The 23,182-nt window shown below is 41.3% G+C and overlaps 1 protein-coding gene across 3 annotated transcripts in view; it reads left to right on the top strand.

Annotated features, from left to right (window-relative positions):
* The window catches only part of c2cd3 (C2 domain containing 3 centriole elongation regulator), a 113,542-nt gene that overhangs the window by 68,664 nt on the left and 21,696 nt on the right, over window positions 1-23,182 (top strand). For all 3 annotated transcript variants that reach the window (XM_033023200.1, XM_033023199.1, XM_033023197.1), the window contains 8 exons: window positions 46-651; window positions 1,777-2,124; window positions 11,746-11,884; window positions 14,083-14,147; window positions 15,588-15,790; window positions 17,479-17,609; window positions 18,778-18,939; window positions 19,981-20,195. In XM_033023200.1, coding sequence (XP_032879091.1) covers window positions 46-651; window positions 1,777-2,124; window positions 11,746-11,884; window positions 14,083-14,147; window positions 15,588-15,790; window positions 17,479-17,609; window positions 18,778-18,939; window positions 19,981-20,195 — 1,869 coding nt within the window. The remainder of the gene's footprint in view (window positions 1-45; window positions 652-1,776; window positions 2,125-11,745; window positions 11,885-14,082; window positions 14,148-15,587; window positions 15,791-17,478; window positions 17,610-18,777; window positions 18,940-19,980; window positions 20,196-23,182) is intronic.

Below are 23,182 nucleotides of genomic sequence, written 5' to 3'. Positions count from 1 at the left end.
AAATGCTGAACTTTTTCTCCATATATTTTTGTGTTCTATATTAAGGTATCTCTGGATGGTATGCAGTGAACCTTCCAGAGGTAGTTGCTTCTAATCAATCCATTGGCGCTCCGCTGAATGTGGGTGGTGGACTCGAGCTTTCAATCCAATTTGCACATCCCAGCGATAGAGAGCGTGTTACGATGGCTGCAGAGGCATTGGAGTGGAAGACTGGAATGAGCAGAGATGAAGCTGACAACTGGGAAACCGTAGAGAGCAACATGTCACTATCAATAGCTGTACCACGAATATGGCTCCCACTGCACTGTGTACTATTGGCTGGACATGCACATCTGGATAAATATACTTCCTGCTATCTACGTTACAAATTCTATGATAGAGAGGCTGTTTGTACATATCTTCAAAAGCCAATTCTTACTGACATCGAAAACCATGTAACTGTGAGCTTTGCCCAGGCAAATACCATATTTTTGAAAAGAACCCAATCATTGCTTTGGTACCTAAAAGAAGAAAGACTAGAAGTTCAGGTGTGGATGGCATATGGAAAAGACAAGGTTCAGAGACCCCATGATACGGATCGGCTGATTGGATATTCATTCATAGATCTATCAAAATTGACAGCGAAATCTTCAAGAAAGATTACAGTTAGTGGTATGTATATTGATTTATGAAGCAAACTGAATTAAAATATGTAATGAGAATTTTATTTATTTCCAAAATGTGATGTTCCTTCAGTTTTAAAAATAAAATAGAGTTGTCTCTTCAACTTTTTCAGTCCTGAATCATGTATCTATTTAACCTATTCTTTTGTCTCATTTTACTTTCAATCAAAAAGGAAACTTAGGAATCCTATGTTTAATTGCCTTTTTATGTGGAAGGAAATTTAGTTTTTCTGTTAGAAAGGGTCTTTCTGAAGAAGGCTCTCCCGAAACGTCATCTCTTCATGTTCTCCTGAGATGCTGCCTGACCAGCTGAGTTACAAGTCTATAAAGAGTTGCCGTATTTCTCTATTAGTCAGATGTCAGAGTCGATGATATTCTTGGCAAACCTTCCTGATCCAAATCAGATTAAATGTGGTCCAGTGGGGTATCTGAGCAGTGTGTCCATTCACAAGCCCTGTTCAGCAAAATCTGGACCATCAAAGATAAATGTGTAATTCTAAATAAAAAATTACTACATGAATAAGAGTCCTGAAATTTTAAGACCATCTAAAACCTGATATTTCAAAACTTGTGTTAAAGGAGTTGTATGTGAAACTAGCTCAGGAGAATGAGATGGATATAGAGTGGTTGGTTTATGTAGGGGATAGAGGTGTGGAAGCATTGACAATCACAATGAAAGTAGATGGAAGAAAATAAACATTTATTGAAGTGGTTGAGGTCACTGATGTTAATGGGCAGTGAGTGATAAGCATAAGTAAAGTTCATCTGCGACAAATGCATGTTTCATGAGCAGGAGGAGGCTGAAATGATGGGGCTTCTGGAGTGTTCAGAGTTAATTCCTTAAACATCTCTGCTTCATTTCCTTTTCTTCACACAAGGCCTTTTTAAAATCCACTTTTTAATCTGTTTGAGCACTAGTCCTAATTGTTTCTTGGCTAGGTTTTCAGTTCACTTCACACCTCTCTGAGGACTCATTGAATACTTTTTTTTTTTTGCATTAGAGGCAGGTTGTTGCTCATTTCCAAAAATAAACCTGATGCGAAATAGAAAAATGATCCAGAGAAATTCCAAATTGAAAATGTTTCTCCATTTTAACGTTGTTTTTCTTTTACAGGTATTTATCCACTTTTTAAACGAGGTGCTTCTGACCTATCAGGTGCAGCTCTGAGGTTCCATATCACACTTGTACCGAATGATCTTCCATCATCCAACACTAAATATACTTCTGAGAGAATAAGCTATTCAGATGATGACCATGATTATGAATGCGGTGCCAAGGAAGATGTTCCGCTCATTAATGAAACAGAACAAGAAGTAAGAGAAGTGCAAATTAATGATGAATTGCCCACAGACTCTAACATTGAATGCAATAAAGTGGCTAATGAGGTTCCTGGGATGGACCTGGCATACACATTTGCAGTGAATGTTGTAGTGGAGAGAGCTATGCATCTAAGCTTGAAAGGTGAGTTTCATATTTTTATGAAGTGTAAATATATCTATTTTTTAATATTGAGGGTGGCACAGTTGCGCTGCTGTAGGGTTGCTGCCTTACAGTGCCAGAGACCTGGGTACAATCCCAACTATGGGTGTTGTCTGTACGGAATTTCTACGTTCACCCTGTGACTGCGTGGGTTTTCTTAGGGTTCCCTCCCACACTCCAAAGACGTACAGATTTGTAGGTTAATTGACTTCTGTAAATTGTGAATTGTCCCTGGTGTGTAGGATAGTGCTATTGCACACGGTGATCGCTGGTTGGTGTGGACTCAGTGGGCAGAAGGACCTGTTTTCACACTGTATCTCTCAAGTTGGCCTACAGGTACAGCAGGCAGTGAAAAAAGCTAATGGAATGTTGGCCTTCATAACAAGAGTATTTCAGTATAGGAGTAAAGAGGTTCTTCTGCAGTTGTATAGGGCTCTGGTGAGACCACATCTAGAGTATTGTGTACAGTTTTGGTCTCCTAATTTGAGGAAGGACATCCTTGTGATTGAGGCAGTGCAGCGTAAGTTCATGGGATGGCGGGACTGTCATATGAGGAAAGATTGAAAAGACTAGGCTTGTATTCACTGGAGTTTAGAAGGATGAGGGGGATCTTATAGAAACATATAAAATTATAAAAGGACTGGACAAGCTAGATGCAGGAAAAATGTGCAAAAATGTTGGGCGAGTCCAGAACCAGGGGCCACAGTCTTAGAATAAAGGGTGAGGTGAGAAAAAACGTTTTCACCCAGAGAGTTGTGAATTTATGGAATTCCCTGCCACAGAGGGCAGTGGAGGCCAAGTCACTGGATGGATTTAAGAGAGAGTTAGATAGAGCTCTAGGGGCTAGTGGAGTCAAGGAATATGGGGAGAAAGCAAGCACGGGTTATTGATAGGGGACGATCAGCCATGATCACAATGAATGGCGGTGCTGGCGAGAAGGGCCGAATGGCCTCCTCCTGCACCTATTTTCTATGTCTATGTCTATAAAGAGTTGCTGTTGATAATTTTGGTCTCCAAATTTGAGGAAGGACATTATTGCTATTGAGGGAGTGCAGCGTAGGTTCACTAGGTTAATTCCCGAGATGGCGGGACTGTCATATGCTGAGAGAATGGAGCGGCTGGGCATGTATACTCTGGAATTTAGAAGGATGAGAGGGAATCTTATTGAAACATACAAGATTATTTAGGTTTTGGACACGCTGGAGACAGGAGACATGCTCCCGATGTTGGGGGAGTCCAGAACCAGGGGCCACAGTTTAAGAATAAGGGGTAAGCCATTTAGAACGGAGGTGAGGAAACACTTTTTCATACAGAGAGTTGTGAGTCTGGAATTCTCTGCCTCAGAGGGCAGTGGAGGCCGGTTCTCTGGATACTTTCAAGAGAGCTAGATAGGGCTCTTAAAGACAGCGGAGTCAGGAGATATGGGGAGAAGGCAATAACGGGGTACTGATTGTGGATGATCTGACATGATCACATTGAATGGCGGTGTTGGCTCGAAGGGCCGAATGGCCTACTCCTACACCTATTGTATATTGTATTCATTTTCTCTACTCAGAAATGTATTGATTAATTTTGCACATAATTATAAAAATGGCGTAGCTTGATGAGAGCAAAGAACATAGTATAAAACAGCCTGACATGCAATTGTTTTTTCTTTAGCATTTTTTAATATTAAAGTTGTTTTGGTGCAATAAGTAAGAAATGCAGTGGTTAGTGAAGAAGACAAAATGAGCTGCAACCACTAATATACATAACAGTTAAGAGTTTGTACAAAATTATGTGCTTAATAACAGACAGTGGTTGATGAGTAGCTCACAGGCCTTGGTGGATGAAGTCTCTCCCACTGTTATATTGTCTTCAATCTGCTCTCCTCTTTCCTGTCATCCCAGGCAGTCTTTAAACCTGTGCAAACCTTTCTTCTGTATGTTCTGCATCAATGCCTAATCCCTAAGCGCCAGCCTTTGTTTCATCTCTGCAACATCTCCTTTGATAATTTCAAAACTAAAGACCTTTATTGTGAAACAGAAACAGAAACACCAGCACAGATTGATTTATGTAATAGCTGCACACGTTAACCTTGAACTTAATAAAGCTTTCCATCAGCCTCATGGTTTTACAACAATTCACAAATAAAAATCAAGAGGGTGTGTTAGATACCATTGGACCCAATAGGGTTGGTATTGGTTTAATATCATCATGTTTCGAGAAACAGTGAAAAACTTTGTTTGCATACTATCCAGTCAAATCATACAAGAATGCAATTGGTAGTGTCTCAAAACCTGTACCCGTTCTTAAGTCATTACCGCACTACTCAAACCTCACGTCAAAAACCTTGCCGTGATATTTGACTCAGCATTGAAATTTGACAAACAAGTCAATGCTGTGGTAAAAGCTAGCTTCTTTCAGCTTCGGGTGATAGCTAAAAAAATCAATTCCTCCCGTTTGATGACCTGGAAAAGATCATCCACACATTTATCTCCTCCCGCCTCGATTACTGCAACTCCCTTTACACTGGCATCAGCCAATCTTCCCTGTCCCGCCTGCAACTGGTCCAAAACGCCGCAGCGAGACTCCTGACGGGCACCCGAAAAAGGGACCACATCACCCCGATCCTGGCCTCTCTCCACTGGTTCCCTGTGCGGTTCCGAATAAATTTCAAGATCCTCCTCTTTGTCTACAAAGTCCTCAATGGGCTTGCCCCCACCTAGATCAAAAATCTGCTTACCCACAACACCACCTCCAGGTCCCTCAGATCGGCCGACTTGGGGTTACTGAACGCGCGGTCTAGGCATAAGCTCAGGGGCGACCGCGTCTTTGCGGTTGCAGCTCCTAGACTGTGGAACAGCATCTCTCTTCCCATCAGAACTGCTCCCTCCATCGGCTCCTTTAAGTCGAGACTTAAAACTCATCTCTACTCCCAAGCCTTTCTTGACGTCCTCTGAGCGAGGGCTATATGTATGTAGTGATGTTTGTATTTAATCTATGAACCACTGTTGTATAACATTAGTACCTCCACCAATGTAAAGCACTTTGGCCAACGAGAGTTGTTTTTTAAATGTGCTATATAAATAAAAGTGACTTGACTTGATTTAAGTCTTGGGGTCACCATCAACCAGCAACATTACTGAGCCAGACATATAACTATAGGTATATCTGCTATAACAGGATAGCTATGTTCCTTAAAAACCTCACTACAGAAAATGGTGATATTCAAACAACTCTGTCACTGGGGGAAATGGAATTAGGGGCCAGAGAGATTCAAACTTGCAATAACAAGTTTATTTTTCCTGCAGGATTTTCAAAAATACTTTTAATAGCTACGTTTATATTTGTTTCTGCAAGCCAAAAGTATTAAAAACTGTATGTTGCATTGTTTAATAGTGTCATTGCACGTGTCAGTAGAAGCAATTGCTTGTCAATTTCCAAAGGTAACTTTTAAGTGAAAAAAGACACAAAGTGCTGGAGTAACTCAGGCAGCATCTCTGGAGAACGTAGATAAGTGACTCTTCGTGTTGACACCCTTCTCTGATCTCTGATGCTGCCTGACCCACTGAGTTACTCCAGCATTTTGTGTCTTTTTTGGTAAACTAACAGCTTCAGTTCCTTGTTTCTAACGTGTTTCTATGTGGTTCTATTTCTCCCCTGAAACAAATTGCGTTATAATCAATCCAGTTCAACGTGATACAAATGGTGATTACTAATTCATAAATCGCGTTGCATCCAATTTGCGTTTATAGAAACGTGTGTCACAACAGAATGTCCATACAAAAGAAAGCCAGAAGGCAATGGTGTTAAAGTGGGCACTTGCCTTTATCTCACAGAGTTCAGTGGAATATTCTTCATTGCCTGAAAAAATGCATTTCCAAAAACGAGTTCACCTACTGAAGCCTATTTGTATTCATCCCCTAGGTAGCTCATTCGGGTACATCATAATTTAACAATTTTACTTGTCTTGTTGTTATTGCCTTCAATTAATGTTTGTGAAGGATGTCCTAAATTAAATGCTGTTTGATAGATTTATCGTACGATGTAATGCTGAACTCATTCAATTAACTCGGATATCATTGCTAGCCTAATTTGCTATTCCAACATGTAGTAATTGGATATTTGTTTCACATTTTATGGCTTTCTTTTTCTTAATACATCCCTTGGGGTCAAGGTTATATTACATTCATTCCAATTCTATATGTTCTCGAGTGGCTGATGAAGCTCTTGTGAGACTGTTCCGCAGGGAGGGTGACAGATTGAGAGAAAATGTGCCATTTCCACAATTTATGTTGGGCATCTGAGCGATTCCCACAAGTGCAGACGAGGTTCTTAATGCCATTCTAAAATCTTCCCCCATTTTGAGCAGTCGTGGATCAGGGTTAGGGATTTCCAATGAATCAGTGGTTGCCCTGGTTCAGCTGGTATTCTCTTGCTGTGATGGGCTGCTTTTTCAGTCTGGTATTCGATAAACAATGTGGCCTGCCCAACAATCCCAACTGAAGATGCCCTCTAAATGTTTCTCTGGCAACTTGTTATGTTGGAGCTCGGAATAGAGTGCCTGTTTCGGAAGTGTAGTATTGGTGTGCAAGTGACCTGTCTATGGCAACTGACTGAAAGTAATTAACACCTTGATGCTGGGGTTGGTATCCTGGAAGAGGAGATAATGTTGGTTCAATGATTTGGAGAACTTTATTGACACATGGTTGGATATTTTCAGAGCACTGAAGTTCTTGCGGTAAAGAGTCCTGTAACTAAACTACCCCCATTGGCAGGAGTTGTTACCCTGGCAATCATTAACGTTGCTAGGTTGGAGGGCTTGATTTTAAAATGCTCGCCTCTGATCCAGAGGCTGTTCTTGGATACATGTACATGAGACAATAATAATAAACCAATATCAAAGCTGGGGGATGACCTTGGTGGTGGAGTAGAGTAATCATAGGTTGAAGGCTTTCTCATTTGTCTTGTAAATTACTCCATCTGGGTGCATATTTGAGCTGAGGTGCAGCATTGTGGTAAGAAAGATTGAGAGAGATAGTTGGGCGGTGACGCAGCTCTTGAGTACCAGTTTGTTCTGACAGAATATCATATTGATGAGTAGAAGTTGTTTGTGATTTTTTCTTTGTGTGAATGTCACACACCAGCCACCACAGGGGTATGACAAACAAAGGTCTTGATTCAATGTAAGGATATCAAAGACCATTGGAGATAGGCTCAGCTTCATGGACTTTGACAGACATAAGTAAAAATGTTTGTTGGGGGGATCTGTTAGCCCGTATACAATCACTCCTTTTGAACGTGTGCGCACAAGCGTGCATTCTTGCACATGCACTGTCCCCTCTTTGGTTTCCCTGACCTACTTTCTTCTTGATCACTCGTTTCCCCTCTCATCTTTAACCTTCTCAATCTCTGAATCTTGACTGCCTCATTACTAACCTTGCACCCCCATTCCCCATAACCTTAAGCCGATGGGGCATTATCTCAAACACTGTCCCTAAATTTAAGAGACCATTGCCTGCCATATAGCCTGTAAATACACTTTGTAGGTGTGGTGCTGGTATTTCTGATTCCAAACCTCCTTTAAATCCATGGAGATTTGTTCCTTATGCTTTCTCTAAAAACATGGGGCACTTATCTCCTGTGTTGCCTAAATCAACAATTCTGGAAGAGCTATTTCAAGCTCATAATTTATCTTATTCTACCTATAACGTGAATGCTAACAATTTTTATATGTTTCATCCTGACACGTTCTTTAACAGGAGACAAGTAAGGTAGCCCACTCAGACGACAACAGTATAATATCTGACTGATGCTATAAAAATATTCAAAGGTTTCAAAGGTCTTTTATTGTCACGTGTACCAATTAAGGTACAATGATATGCAAATTACCTTACAGCCATATGAGGAAAAAAAAGCAACAAAACACACAACTACATAAAAGTTAACATAAACATCCACCACAGCAGAATCCCCACATTCCTCGCTGTGAGGGAAGGCACTTTCTCTTTATTCTCCCGTGGTCGGGGCAGTCGAACCATCCGCAGTCGGGGTGATTGAATCTCCCGCAGCCGGCGGTCGAAGCCCCCGCATCGGGGCGATCGAAGCTCCCTCGTCGGGGCAGTCGAAGCTCGGCTTGCAGTTCCCCAGAAATCGGTCTCTAACCAGAGACCGAGAGCTCCGTAATGGTAAGTCCCCAGTCTCCCCGCGATGGAGCTCCTGGTCGAGGTCGGAGATACAATACGAAATCGCATCTCCATCGAGGTAATTCTTCCCACCCCCCACCCTGCATCAGTCTGAAGAAGGGTTTTGGCCCGAAACTTTGCCTATTTCCTGCAGTTCCTTCTTGAACATAATCTGCCTTCCTGTTCTTCCCAACAAAGTGGATAACCTCACATTTATCCACATTATACTCCATCTGCCATGCATCTGCCCATTCACCCAACCTATCCAAGTCACCCTGCAGCCTCATAACATCCTCCTTGCAGCTCACTCTGCCACCCAGCTTTGTGTCATCCGCAAACCTGGAGATGTTACATTTAATTCCCTCGTCTAAATCGTTAATATAGTAAATAACTGGGGTCCCAGCACTGAGCCTTGCAGCACCCCACTAGTCACTGCCTGCCATTCTGAAAAGGACCCATTAATTCCTACTCTTTGCTTCCTGTCTGCCAACCAGTTCTCTATCCATGTCAATACCCTTTCAGAACATTTTCAGAAGCTAGCTCTAATCACTCTGTATCCACAAACTTTACATTTATTTTTCAGTAGCTTGAGCCATGAGGGAATTTGATTGCAAATGTATCAATCTTTAAAAAGTGAGATGGTATTTCTAGTTATTATGGTAAATGTGGGAAATGGGAAGAGGTCCTGTTGAGAGTGTACCGGGAGTCAGGAACTTAAAGTTGGGTAATAATAATGCTTTGATTACTCCCGGCACTTTGGGCAAATTTGTTTGAACGCAGATGAACCAAGTGAATTGACATTGATCGTTGGGACTAATGTAATGTTCCTGCATTCTTCAGACATTGATACAAAAAATGGGGGGGAAAGGTTCACTTCATGTGCATGTATATTACCGTGTTACGGATTAATCTAACATTTGAAGGACCTTTGTTTCATCAGGGATTGCTTGCAACTTGAGTCTATGTTTTGTTATGAAACTGTAAGGCATAGCTGTAAGGCATAATCTCCTGCTTGTTGCTGATAGTCTGTAACTGCGACCTTCATCAAGCCATGGTGTCCAGGCCATAATGCTGTCCTGAAAAAAAACCTGTTACCTTTGCATTTATCTTTTACAACTTTTCGTTTAGTTTCAAAGTTTTTCTACATGGCTGTTTGAAAATATAAGTTTGCATCATCACATGTGTCACATTGCATGTTGATGATGTTGAGCCATCATTAAAAATGTTCACATAGATCCATAGCACAAACAGAAAGTGCTGGAATTACTCAGTAGATCAGACCGCATCAGTGGGAAAGAAAACGGAGTCAACATTTCAGGTTGATGACAAAAGAGTTCTGCCGATGCAACCTGGCCTGAGTATTTCCAGTAATTTTGTGTCGGAAGGAACTGCAGATGCTGGCTTACACCGAAGATACCCCCAACCAAATCACGTAACCCCTGCATTCCCTCTCTCTCCATCGCTCCCCACCCAAGTTACACCAGCTTTTCGTTCTCACCGAGAAAACTGCTAACTGGCCTGTTTCCTTTATCGTGTGTAAGAAGGAACTGCCGGTTTTGAAATGTCCAGAGATGCTGCTTGTCCTACTGAGTTACTCCAGGTTTTTGTGTCTATCTTCTGTTTCTTATATCGGTGTTACTCTTTTACTCATTTATTTGTTCTATGTCTCTCTACATCATCGTCTTTGTCTCTCGTTTCTCTTTCCCGTGACTTTCAGTCTGAAGAAGGGTCTCAACTGAAACGTCACTCATTCCTTCTCTCCAGAGATGCTGCCTGTCCTGCAGAGTTACTCAAGTAATTTTTGGGTTTGTTTTAGAATTGTAGCATGTACAGTTTCTTATTTCATTTTCACATAATTTTAATTTTGTGTTAAAGTTAGTTCTGCAAGACACGTAAACCAATATCTCCTACTTTGAATTAGGGATGGCAATGAAAGAAACAATTTCTGATTATTTGTAAAGATAACAGCAATTTGTGTTGGCAATGATCAGCAATAGTGTGGAAGACAGTGACAAATTACAAGATAGTAATAAGCTTGCATACTGGCGATATAATTAGGAAATACATTTCTATCAGTCAAGTCTGAGGCATGACCTTGCAGTAAGAAAACAGGTCATTAAGTCTACCAGTCAGATTCTAGACTTGACTAAAAGGCATGAGTTTAAATCCCATCGTGGCAGCTGGAGGAATCCATGTAATTAAATAAAATTTGAATTTAAAAAAAAACTAGTCTTGGGTCATGAAATGACTGAATCTTTTTTTTTAAACATGATTTGGTTTGCTAATGTCCTTCAAGGAAGAAAATCTGCCAACGTTGCCCAATTTGGTCTATATGTGACACCAGACCTATGCATGTCATCAACTTAGTTTGGGGCAATTGATAAAAATCAAACAAATCTTGGAAATCAAAAATATGAATGCAATAGAAGAGCTACGGGATCTTTTTGAATAACAATACACAAATCATGAAAAATAGAAGGTCAGGCTGACAAGGCCACACAATAGGCAAACCAAGCACTAGGGTTTCTTTCTGGGAGGAAGGAATAAAAAAATCGGAAGTTACAAGAAACTTCCTACTTAATAAATTGTATGAAAACATGATTTACCTGCACCTGGAGTACGGGGTGCAATTCTGTTCACGATATTATAAAAAAGGATGCAAAATGGATGAACGATGATTTGCTTGGGTAACACCTAAATTGAGATCCTGCAGGAATGGTTGTCTCTATGTTTCAATGATGAGGAAGAGTACTTGGATGGGGAGGAGTTTGAGAGAGTGTCTAATGGAAGGCTTTTGAATTATGAAGGGTTGGAAGAGAAAAATAGAGAAAATGGAAAGATATAAAATTCACAAGAATTTGTTAACCTAGTGAGTGGTACCATGTGAGACTTGCTTTCAAACAATGCTTGAGGCAAATAATTTGGAAAGATTTAAGGGGAGGCTATATAGGGACAGCTTAACAAAGGATATTGCTAATGAAGCTGCATTAAGCCTAGAACACGTCTACTATGTGAAGAAATTTCAGTAGTCTGTAAATACTGACCTGCAGTATTTAAAACAAAATGGTCTTTCTTTGGGATATATGTTCTGTATCTTCCATAACAATACTTTGGACAATCGAAGAAAAATTATCTCAAAAATATTTTGCCTGAATAGCCACAGATCGCCAGGATAATTTAACAAGATTTTGGTTTGTGTTGCAAAAGTGTGAATTAATATATGAAAAGTATAATTATAGAATTTTTAAAAATAGTACTGAACTTATCTACTGTAGCCACTTTGAACTTTAGCTGATCTTTATACGTCTTTGAATCTAAAAATAAGAACGCATTTTTGTTTGCTGTGCAGGATTGGTTGATGTTTCGTTGCTTGAAGGTCAATAGTTTATTATGTGTTCACTTCACACTTACTATCTATAAAACTATGTTTTTAAAGGATGTCCCTTGACAGAACAAACTGGTGTTAAACCAAGTTGCTATGTATCATATTCTACACCAGCCAGTCCAACTCCTATAAGAACCCAACTGATAGAAAATGCCTGCAGTCCTATTTGGGAACATCAACAGCAAACGAGGTACATGTTTATTGGGATTTTAAAACGTAACTATGGCTAGATTTATTAAGGAATTGAATCTGTACTGTTGTTCTGAATGATTAATGAACTACTTTGTACTTTCGCAATGTTATCTTTAGAATCTCCCCATGTCCTATTCCTCATCAACATATGCTGCCTCTTGGTATAGCGCTGCTGGGAGTTGTAGTCCTGGTTAAGTCCTGATCTCTATTACTGTCAACATGAAGGTGGCATCTTCTCCCTTGACTGCATGTGTTTCCTCTGAGTCCTTCAGTTTCCTTCCACATCCCCACAACTTGCCAGTTATTAGGTTAGTTGGTTACTTTAAATGCCTATTGGTCAAACGATCATGGGAATGGGCATAAGCGCTGGAGTAACTGAAAGGGACAAGCAGTATCTGTGGAGAAAATAAATGGGTGACGTTTCGGGTCGAGACCCCCCTTTAGTATTTCTTCTGCTAGCTGCACAGCCCATTTCAATCCTTGGTTATTCTTGGATACTGTCTCAAACTTGTAATCTTACAAGTCTGTTCCCTTTCTTTCATCTTGATAAGCATTTCCCAATTCTTTCTCTGATTTACCTCTCTCTGATTTTGTGGGTGCTGAGGTGGCTGATGAGACCAATAAGCAAGCCAAAGACTTTTCCATATGTGGGGCGTCTTTGTGGACTTGCGATTCTCTGCACCAAACTAAATACTTCCCCTTTATTTTGCATTGTCATGAGAACTGGTAACAAATTGGATTTCTTCAAGGCCACTTTGAGCACATCCTTGAATCTTTTTCCCTGTCTGCTTCATAATTGCATACGATGATCGAGTTCTGAACAGTGTCTATTTTGGGATTTGGTGTGAGGCATGTGTACAAAGTGATCAGCCTAATATTACCTCATTGCTGGGAAATTGGACTTGAAGGGGATGCACCTGTTGACATTTATCCTTCCACTGAATTTGGAGGATTTCATCATGACAACATTGGTCGCAACAGCTATTTTGATGTTCTCCTGGCCAATCACTCTTTAATTGCTCTCCTTCAATGTGATTCCACCAACAGCCGCATCTTCCTACCCCACCCTAGTTCACCTTCCGCAGAGACTGCTCCCTCCTCGATTCACTCATCCCCTCCCACCTAAACCACCCCTCCCTAAGTACTTCCCCTGCAAGGAAATGTTACCCCTGTCCCTATATCTCCTCCCTCACATCCATTCGCGGACCCCAGAAGTCCTTCGAGGTGAAACAGAGGTACACATGTACTTCAACAGGCCTCATTTAAATCTGCAAGCCCAAGCATAGACGTGGTGGCTGATTCGCTGTATACGCATTAGATCTGCAAGGGCCTACTGGATCTCCAAGTTGCTAACCACTTTAACTCCCATTCCCATTCTGACCTATTAAAAATAAGGAATGTTTAATTTAGAAAGTGAAAAAATCCAACTAGAGATACATTTTGTGGTATCGAGTACAGTATACAGTATTCAGTCAATTCTTCCCTTCCCTCCCGCACCACCCCCTCCCCGGGCACTTTCCGTTGCAACCGCAAGAAATGCAACACCTGTCCCTTCACCTCCCCCCTCGACTCCATTCAAGGTCCCAAGCAGTCGTTCCAGGTGCGACAAAGGTTCACCTGTATCTCCTCCAACCTCATCTTCTGCATCCGCTGCTCTAGATGTCAGCCGATTTACATCGGGGAGACCAAGCGTAGGTTGGGCGATCGTTTCGCCGAACACCTCCGCTCAGTCCGCAATAACCTACCTGAACTCCCGGTGGCTTAGCACTTCAACTCCCCCTCCCATTCCCAATCCGACCTCTCTGTCCTGGGTCTCCTCCATTGCCAGAGTGAGCAACAGCGGAAATTGGAGGAACAGCACCTCATATTCCGTCTGGGGACCTTGCGTCCCTATGGCATTAACATTGAATTCTCCCAATTTTGCTAGCCCTTGCTGTCTCCTCCCCTTCCTTAACCCTCTAGCTGTCTCCTCCCACCCTCCCATCCGCCCGCCCTCGGGCTCCTCCTCCTCCTCCTCCCCTTTTCCTTCTTCTTCCCCCCCCCCACCCCCCATCAGTCTGAAGAAGGGTTTCGGCCCGAAACGTCGCCTATTTCCTTCGCTCCATAGTTGCTGCTGCACCCGCTGAGTTTCCCCAGCAATTTTGTGTACCTTAGAGATACATTTTGTTTGTTACGGTAGATGTTCTCTAATTGCAGGCTACCCAAAGAGTTGCTACTGGATCCACAGCAAACACTCGTTTTCAAAGTGTGGCATAAAGCAGGTAAATGCTAAATATAATTTTCTTATTTTTTAATATCTGAAACAGCTGATGGTCCAACTGTTCCTGAATGCATTTCAAAAAGGAAAACCTATCCATCTAGTTACTGAAAAGAAACTAAGGTAGAATGAGTAACTGTCAAAAGTTTTTTTTTTGAGGTACAGTATTCAGACAATTTAGTGAAGTGCAGCCAATGCTGAAAGGTTGTGTGTTTATAGAATGGTGTGAGTCTTGAAATCAATTGGTGCATCCAATGTAGGAGCACACTGGGGAAAATAATGTAGTCCAACAATGAAATGCAAAAAGAGTGAAAATCAAAAATAGTCAAAAGATAAATAAGAAAAAACAAAACGATGCCAATCACGTTCTTGGTAAAAAGATCTAGGTTCAATTATTTGTCAACTGACCTTGGGAGTTGAACTGATGCGGTAGAATTAACCTCAGTGTGCCTAGGAAAATATCAATCTCTTAAGTCTTAAGAGCAGAATTAGGCCATTCCGCCCATTAAGAAATTTGTAAATTTCTATAAAATCCCCCCTCAATCTCCTAAATTCTAGCGAGTACAAGCCGAGTCTATCCAGTCTTTCTTCATATGAAAGTCCTGACATCCCAGGAATCAGTCTGGTGAACCTTCTCTGTACTCCCTCTATGGCAAGAATGTCTTTCCTCAGATTAGGAGACCAAAACTGTACGCAACTCAGTACGCAACTGTACGCAAAACTGTGTGAACTCAGAAACTGTCTTAACTTTTCAAGAAGCTGAATGAAAAAAATTACTAGCAAAGTTCTTCAACTTGAATTTGTGATCAGTTGTCAATCCAAATCATTTGAGATCACTTGAATAGTCAGAGAGATATACAGCACGGAAACAGGCCCTTTGGCCCAACTTGCCCATGCTGACCAAGGTGCCCCATCTACACTGGTCCCAACTGCCCATATTTGGCTCGTATCCCTTTAAACCTTTCCTATCCATGACCTGTCCAAAAGTCTTTTAAATGTTGTAACATCACCTTATCTGGCTGCTGATCCGTATACCCTCTGTGGAAAAGTTGCCCATCGGGTTCCTATTAAATACTTCCCCTCTAATCTTAAACCTATTTTCACTGGTTCTTGATTACTCTTGAATAGTTGCTAGGAAATAGCATACGTTTTTAAAGTAAAAATAAGATTAAAGATGTACCATATCCAAATTCTAGCAGTAATATGAAAATGGGGCAATCAAGTCATGACTTTATTAATGTATGCAATGAAGAAAAGAATCACAGGTTTAGCGACTTTCACTTGCACAGAATTTAAACTGATATCTGATGGTAAATCAGTTGAAAGTATTATAAAGTGTAAATAGCATTTGATTATTGTTGTGGTTTTAAAAACTCAGAAGACCACTTTCATGGCAACATTGCATTTATGAAAATTGCAGAAATGCTTTTTTTTTTTGTTCTAGATATTGATCGGGTTATAGGATTTGCATCCGTGGATCTTTCACCTTTATTATCTGGATTTATGTCTATTTGTGGCTGGTACAATATCACTGACTTTAGTGGTCAGTGCCAAGGTCAACTTAAAGTGGCAATTACTCCTTTGGAGAATATCCATCACCTGAGAGAAAAGCGATGGACCCCAGCGCACAAACAGCCAGGAAGTATCGTAAGTGTTTGGCATGATTCAAAAGATGAACCAGTCCAAGAACACATTATTTTTAGAGATCTGCTAGTAACCATCGATTCGGTTTGATCGGGATAATTGTTCTCAGATTCTACTTTTCTGCTTTGTTATTTTGCGCAACACAAAAAGAGGAGTATCTGAGGGTCAGGAAACATCAGTGGGTGGAATGGACAAGTGACATTTCGGGTCAGGACCTTTCTTCAGACTGATTGTAGTAAGGGAACGAAAGCTTGAAAATAGAGGTTGGGCATGATAAAACCTGGCAAATGATAGGCAGATACTGATGTAGGGGTATGATTAGCAGATAGGTGGAATAAGTGACAAAAGCTAGAGGTGGAAAGAAGACAAAAGGATGTCAGCTAGGGTGAGGATAGGGAGAATAAATCCATAGGGAGGAACATGGGTGGAAGGGGAGTTGAGGGGAGAGGGTGGATAAATAGGAAATTAGGAACTCGGGGATGAGGGGACGAAGTAGATGAATTGGGGGGGGGGGGGGGGGGGGGGGCGCTATGAACCAAATTTCATATACCGGTGATGTGATCAATGAATTTTGCAATTTTAGATATCCCGCACCCTGAACTGTGCTGACACACACTCGCCTACCATGTAGTTTTCTCTCTTTGCTCATGTCTCTCATCCTCTCCATCCACCTGGTTCCATCTGCCAATTATCTTCGCCCATCTAGCGCTACCTTTCACCTACCAGCCTGTATCGCACCCTACTTCCCCACCACACTAGGTTCCACCTGCCCCTCATTCCCCCACCATCTGGCGACGTTTCGGGTCGAGACCCTTCTTCAGACCTGAACAAGGGTCTTGACCTGAAACGTCGCCTATTTCTTTCGCTCCATAGACGCTGCCTCACTCGCTGAGTTTCTCCAGCATTTTAGTCTACCTTTGATTTTCCAGCTTCTGCAGTTCCTTCTTAAATAAAAATAAAAGGATTGTTCTACAAAATTTGGATTCATTCAAAAGGCCGCACTTAATGGCCTAGAAGGCCGCAGGTTCCCCACCCCTGAACTTCGAGAAGACCGTAATGAGTCAATTATATAATTGCAGTTTTTCCAAATGTCACTGCTAGAGGCAAATAAAGCATTTAATCTTACAATACTTATTATAAATTAAGGACCTTAAGTGGGGGGCTACCATCGACCCATTCATGGTCTGGTTTGGTTCAGCCACCAAGCACGACACCTGGAGGCTGCAGCGAATCGTCCGATCAGCAGAGAAGATTATTGGCTGCAACCTTCCCTCCATTGATGAACTGTACACTGCAAGGGCCAGGAAGCGAGCGGGCAAGATCATCTCTGACCCCTCTCACCTTGGCCACAAACTCTTTGAATCACTTCCCTCTGGAAGGCGACTCTGGACTGTCAAAGCTGCCACAGCCAGACATAAAAATAGTTTTTATCCACGAGTAGTTGCTCTACTCATCAGCCAAAAATCTGTAGCCTCCCTTTGATCTGGTATTTTGTTGGTTCACATGGTTGATCAATGGTGTTTTATCATTAATGTTTTATTATTATTAATGTTTAGTGTTTTCTGAGTCATTCGTAACTGTCACTGTATGCCATGTTGTTACTTGTGGGCGGAGCACCAAGGCAAATTCCTTGTATGTGAATACTTGGCCAATAAACTTAATTACTTACTTACTTAACTTTGACATTACAGGCTCCTACCATGGAATCATTGTTATATGAGACCAATGCCAAGTATAACTCATTCCCTAGTCACATCTCCAAATATTCAGAACAATTCATCAGTTCATCTAGAAATCCTGATGCTTCTCCAGCCTGTGACAGGTACGCTATAACACTTTAACAATTTTATAATGAAAGAAATTGGAAATAGTTAATCTGGAGAAAATATACATTGACATCCAACAATGACTAGATAATATTGACAAGCCTGGTTAAGGGAATTAAATAATGATTATCATTTCATTGTGCGTGCATTTCAATACCGATGGAAATGTGGTATCCTGAGTTTTTATGGATTGCTGGTTAAATTATTCATTGAAGACACTATTCATTAATATCTTGTATATTGCCTGAATTTCATCCAACTATATTATGGTTCAATATGTATCCCACTAAATAGATGGTAGAGCTGAAGTGTTCTCGGATACATAGATACATAGAAAATAGGTGCAGGAGTAGGCCATTCGGCCCTTCGAGCCTGCACCGCCATTCAATATGATCATGGCTGATCATCCAACTCAGTATCCCGTACCTGCCTTCTCTCCATACCCCCTGATCCCTTTAGCCACAAGTGCCACATCTAACTCCCTCTTAAATATAGCCAATGAACTGGCCTCGACTACCCTCTGTGGCAGAGAGTTCCAGAGATTCACCACTCTCTGTGTGAAAAAGTTTCTTCTCATCTCGGTCCTAAAGGATTTCCCCCTTATCCTTAAGCTGTGACCCCTTGTCCTGGACTTCCCCAACATCGGGAACAATCTTCCTGCATCTAGCCTGTCCAACCCCATAAGAATTTTGTACGTTTCTATAAGATCCCCTCTCAATCTCCTAAATTCTAGCGAGTATAAGCCAAGTCTATCCAGTCTTTCTTCATATGAAAGTCCTGACATCCCAGGAATCAGTCTGGATGCTTGCTTATATTGGTAATTATCCGATGCCTTTAGATTGAAGAAGTTCCGAGGGATTTTCCTAAACTGGTCCTTCCCTTTTTATCCACTCGTAACTGACAGTGGGCTTGCGATGCATAAAGGCTGCATTTTAGTTTTGAGAGAAGCATTGGATGAGACAGTTGACCTGCCCTTGTCCTTTTTGAGTTTTCGCAAATTGGTTTGAAAGGAAAGTTTTTAATTTTTCCCTTTATTATTTTGTTCCTAACGTAGCATTTGGTGCTTGTGGACCTAAAGTAGAATTTAAATTTCAGATGATTTTGTAATTTGATCACAGTGCAAATTATGATTGAAGTGCCCTTTTCCCACATTTAAAAAAAAAGGTTAACCAACACCAAAGTCCACAGCTCACGTCATGGGGAACACATGGAAAATGTTCGCAAGTTTCACCAGACCTTGCAGCAGGTGGAGTACAGCATGCAAAGTGCTGGGAACATAGAATCATTGCCGCAAACTTCACGGACTACACTTTTCAGTGCTCTAAGGTAAAATGGTCTGTTGCTTGTGCAAATAAAATACATACATTATACCACATTTGTATTTACAGAGTAATTTTATGTTATTACTAATTACACTCAAACTTCAAATGAAAGTTGCTATTGCCTATGTAACATCTTCAGAGAATAAGCCGCGTACATGAAATTGCTCTCACTGGTAGCATTAAAAATGTGTCCATTATTCAATTGCTTGATAGAACTATATCATTCAATCCATGGCCCATGTCTTCTGAAGTAAGTGGCCACAGTTGAGTTAACATTCAGACTTAGTGTTCCCAAAAATGATCAAGGACTGTATCTCTCCGTATAGTTAGTATATTGTGTATAATATGTTAGGTGGATTAAGTTTAGTCGTGGCTCCGAACACACAGCAGTTCTACATAAACATACATTGTTACCTATTACTAGTCTAATTTATAACCGATATATTGATCAGTGTTTCAGAGAAATGTTACTAAGCCTAATTACTATTTGGAAAAATTGTAAGCCATCGTTAATTGCTTTGCTTTCCTAAGTTATATGAAAAATGACCATAACATAAATAGGAGCAAAGGGAATTCACTTATGCCATAGTTAATAAAACTTCAGCTTGACGTTTCTGTCCAATCTCCATTTCTGTTTTGTTATGTTATCCTACATTACAAATCTGAGGGGTAACTCTTTCACACAAAGGGTGGTAGATGTATGGAAAACGTTGCAAGAGGAGATTGTTCAGGCAAGGACTATCCCAACATTTACAGAAAGAAGCAGTTAGACAGGTACATGGATAGGACAGGTTTGGAGGGATATGGGCCAAATGCTGGCAGGTGGGACTAGTGTAGCTGGGAAATGTTGGCCAGTGTGGACAAGTAGGGCTGAAGGGCCTATTTTCACACTGTATGACTATTAAATTGAATTTTAAAGGGAACAAATTATGAATAATATGCCCCCAATAGTGGGCAATGTATGTCAGTCCGGTGTTGTGAACAGTCCGGTGTTGTGAATTTATTTCAGTGTATCTGAATTTCTGTGTCTTAATATTATGTGTAGGAAGAATCTCAGTGAACTGGATGATATACAAAGATATTTCAATCAAAAGCTGGACACAACTCCATTTTCTCACGTAACTAATCCCACGCCACGAGAAAGGGCAAATGTTGCTAACATAAATCTTCACCATGGATCGTCAAATGTCCATGATAATGGACAGCATCCTTTGGAAAATTCAAATAAACAGGTCCATGAAAATCATGGCACTAGCGGTGGTGAGCAAAAATAAGTTTCTATTTTTATCCTTTATTTGTGTTTTGTGTATGTATGTCTTCAGTTTAAACCAGCATCTGCCGTTCTTTCCTGCACATTCTATTTTTATTATTTATTTTTCACTATTTGTGAATTGATTTCATTATTTGTGAACTGACACTTGCCTTCATGGTGGAATCTAGAACCAATTATCCTGTTTTCAGAATAACAAATCACTTGTTTAAGCTTTTACTAATACTAAGATGAGGAGTAATTCCTTGTTTGTGAATCATAAATCTTGGTATTCACTAGAGAGTTGTGGAGAATGAATCACTAAAAAATATTTAATGCTATGATGGATACATTCTTCATATTTTGTAATTTGAGCCTAATGAACAGCAGGCAGGATAGTGGAGTTGAGGCCAAGATCACATTATTCTTGTCGAAACTAGGAACTGCGGATGCTGATTTACAAAGCAGGACAAATAATGCTGAAGTAACTCAGTGGGTCAGGAAGCATCTCTGGAGAACACGGATAAGTGATGTTTCAGGTCGGGACCCTTCTTCAGACGGAATCAGTCTGAAATGTCACCTGTCCATGTTCTCCAGAGATGCTGCCTGACCCACTGAGTTAATCTAGCACTCTGTGTCCTTTCAGATTATTCTTGTCTTTATTCAATGCTACAAACGGGATCTATGTGACGCAGGTGTCTTGTCTTGCACCTATTTCTAAAGGTATTCTATGGCCCTGAAAGCTATCTTTCATATTTAAAATGAAGCTTTCTGACATCTATGTTTCAAATTGCAGGGAATGGACTTTGTATCTGCATCCATCTTTATCAGACACTCTTCATAATGCTTCAAAATTTAATTTAAAAATCCCCCCTGATGTCCATGAGAATTCTTAATGTAATTGATGACATCGCAGCGTTAGGTAGTTGAAGATCCCTTTGAACCAGTGCTTAACAGCAGCAGGCAGCGAGAAAGAAGGTTCTGCCCAGAAAGATGTTCATGGGAAACTATTTTGTGGTTGGGGAAAAGCTTTAATGTTAACTGGGCAATTAACATTCTGTTTGGGGCTCTGTTCATGACCTGGACCTCAGTTGTAAAATTGTCCATTTCAGTTTGACACGAATAAATGATTTTCAGTGTTTTTCTGGGCAATTAATCCCAATTATGATATATTGGCTCTTGGTTGTAGTTTTGAGAGGTGGGGGACGATCCCCCCCCCCCCATTTTTTGTAATCCAGATTTTAAAACCCGGTGAAATCTCAGCTTTCCGCGAGACAGTGGGGGTGGAACTGCTGATCGAAGGCGCCGATTGGACGAGAGAGACATCGGTCAGCAGGCAATGAGGACGGGACATGATGATTCGGCGCGATCATTGGAAGAGGGAGATGTCGGTCAGAGGCGGAAGTAGGGGGGGGGGTAGGACTGAGGATAGAGCGCGGTGAATGGCGGGGGGAGACGTGCCAAAACACTCTCAGCAGCCCTGGACACACACCTGCGCCTTATTCGCAGCCAGGATCGATCCCGGCGCTGCAATCGCTGCCGAACCACCACTGGACCATTCCCGTCCCCACCCAAGTTTCTCCTTTTTCCCCTTTTCCTTCTTTCCCCTTTTCTTGCACTGCTACTGCAAAGAGAATTTGTCTCTAGTCATCAAGAGACTAGTCATTGAGTGATACAGAGTGGAAACGGGCTCTTTGGCCCAAGTTGCCCACACCAGCCAACATGTCCCAGCTACACATCCCACCTGCCTGCGTTTGGTTCATATCCGTCCAGACCTGTCCTATCCATGTTCCTGTCTAACTGTTTCTTGAACATAGTCCCAGCCTCAACTACCTCCTCTGGCAGCTTGTTCCATACATCCATCACCCTTTGTGTGAAACAGTTACCCCTCAGATTCCTATTAAACCTCTTCCCCTTCACTGTATACCTACAGTAAGTATATCCTCTGGTCCTTGATTCACCTACTCTGGGCAAGAGACTCTGAGCTTCTGCAAGAGAAACATAGAAAATAGGTGCAGGAGGAGGCCATTCGGCCCTTCGAGCCAGCACCGCCATTCATTGATCATGGCTGATCGAAGTCTGCTGTTGTTCTTTATCGACGCCTGGCATAAAGTGTCATACACTATTATCTGTTCAGGCTTCTTTCCCCTCCACCTTTGTGGAATTAAAAGTATTGAGCCTTTTGGTTGCAGATTTGTTTTGCAGAAAAAAACAGAAAATCATTTATTTGTGTCGAACTGAAAATTACAATTTCACAACTGTGGTCCAGGTCATAATCAGAGCCCCAAACAGTATTCTGAAACTTGGTCAAAGTAGGCTTCATTCCAGAAGCTGTGTGTATAAATTCAAAGCTGCCGGGTTCTTTGCAACATTACAATTGATTTTCTATCCAGGACCTTTTATTGTATGTATATAGAAACATAGAAAATAGGTGCAGGAGTAGGCCATTCGGCCCTTCGAGCCTGCACCGCCATTCAATATGATCATGGCTGATCATCCAACTCAGTATCCCGTACCTGCCTTCTCTCCATACCCACTGATCCCTTTAGCCACAAGGGCCACATCTAACTCCCTCTTAAATATAGCCAATGAACTGGCCTCAACTACCTTCTGTGGCAGAGAATTCCAGAGATTGTGTGAAAAATGTTTTTCTCATCTCGGTCCTAAAAGATTTCCCCCTTATCTTTAAACTGTGACCCCTTGTTCTGGACTTCCCCAACATTGGGAACAATCTTCCTGCATCTAGCCTGTCCAACCCCTTAAGAATATTGTAAGTTTCTATAAGATCCCCTCTTAATCTTCTAAATTCTAGTGAGTACAAGCCGAGTCTATCCAGTCTTTCTTCATATGAAAGTCCTGACATCCCAGGAATCTAGTCTGGTGAACCTTCTCTGTACTCCCTCTATGGCAAGAATGTCTTTCCTCAGATTAGGAGACCAAAGCTGTACGCAATACTCCAGGTGTGGTCTCACCAAGACCCTGTACAACTGCAGTAGAA

Source organism: Amblyraja radiata, chromosome 6 (genome assembly GCF_010909765.2).
Source record: "Amblyraja radiata isolate CabotCenter1 chromosome 6, sAmbRad1.1.pri, whole genome shotgun sequence".
Taxonomy (NCBI): Eukaryota; Metazoa; Chordata; class Chondrichthyes; order Rajiformes; family Rajidae; genus Amblyraja; species Amblyraja radiata.
This window is presented reverse-complemented; position numbering and strand designations above follow the sequence as displayed.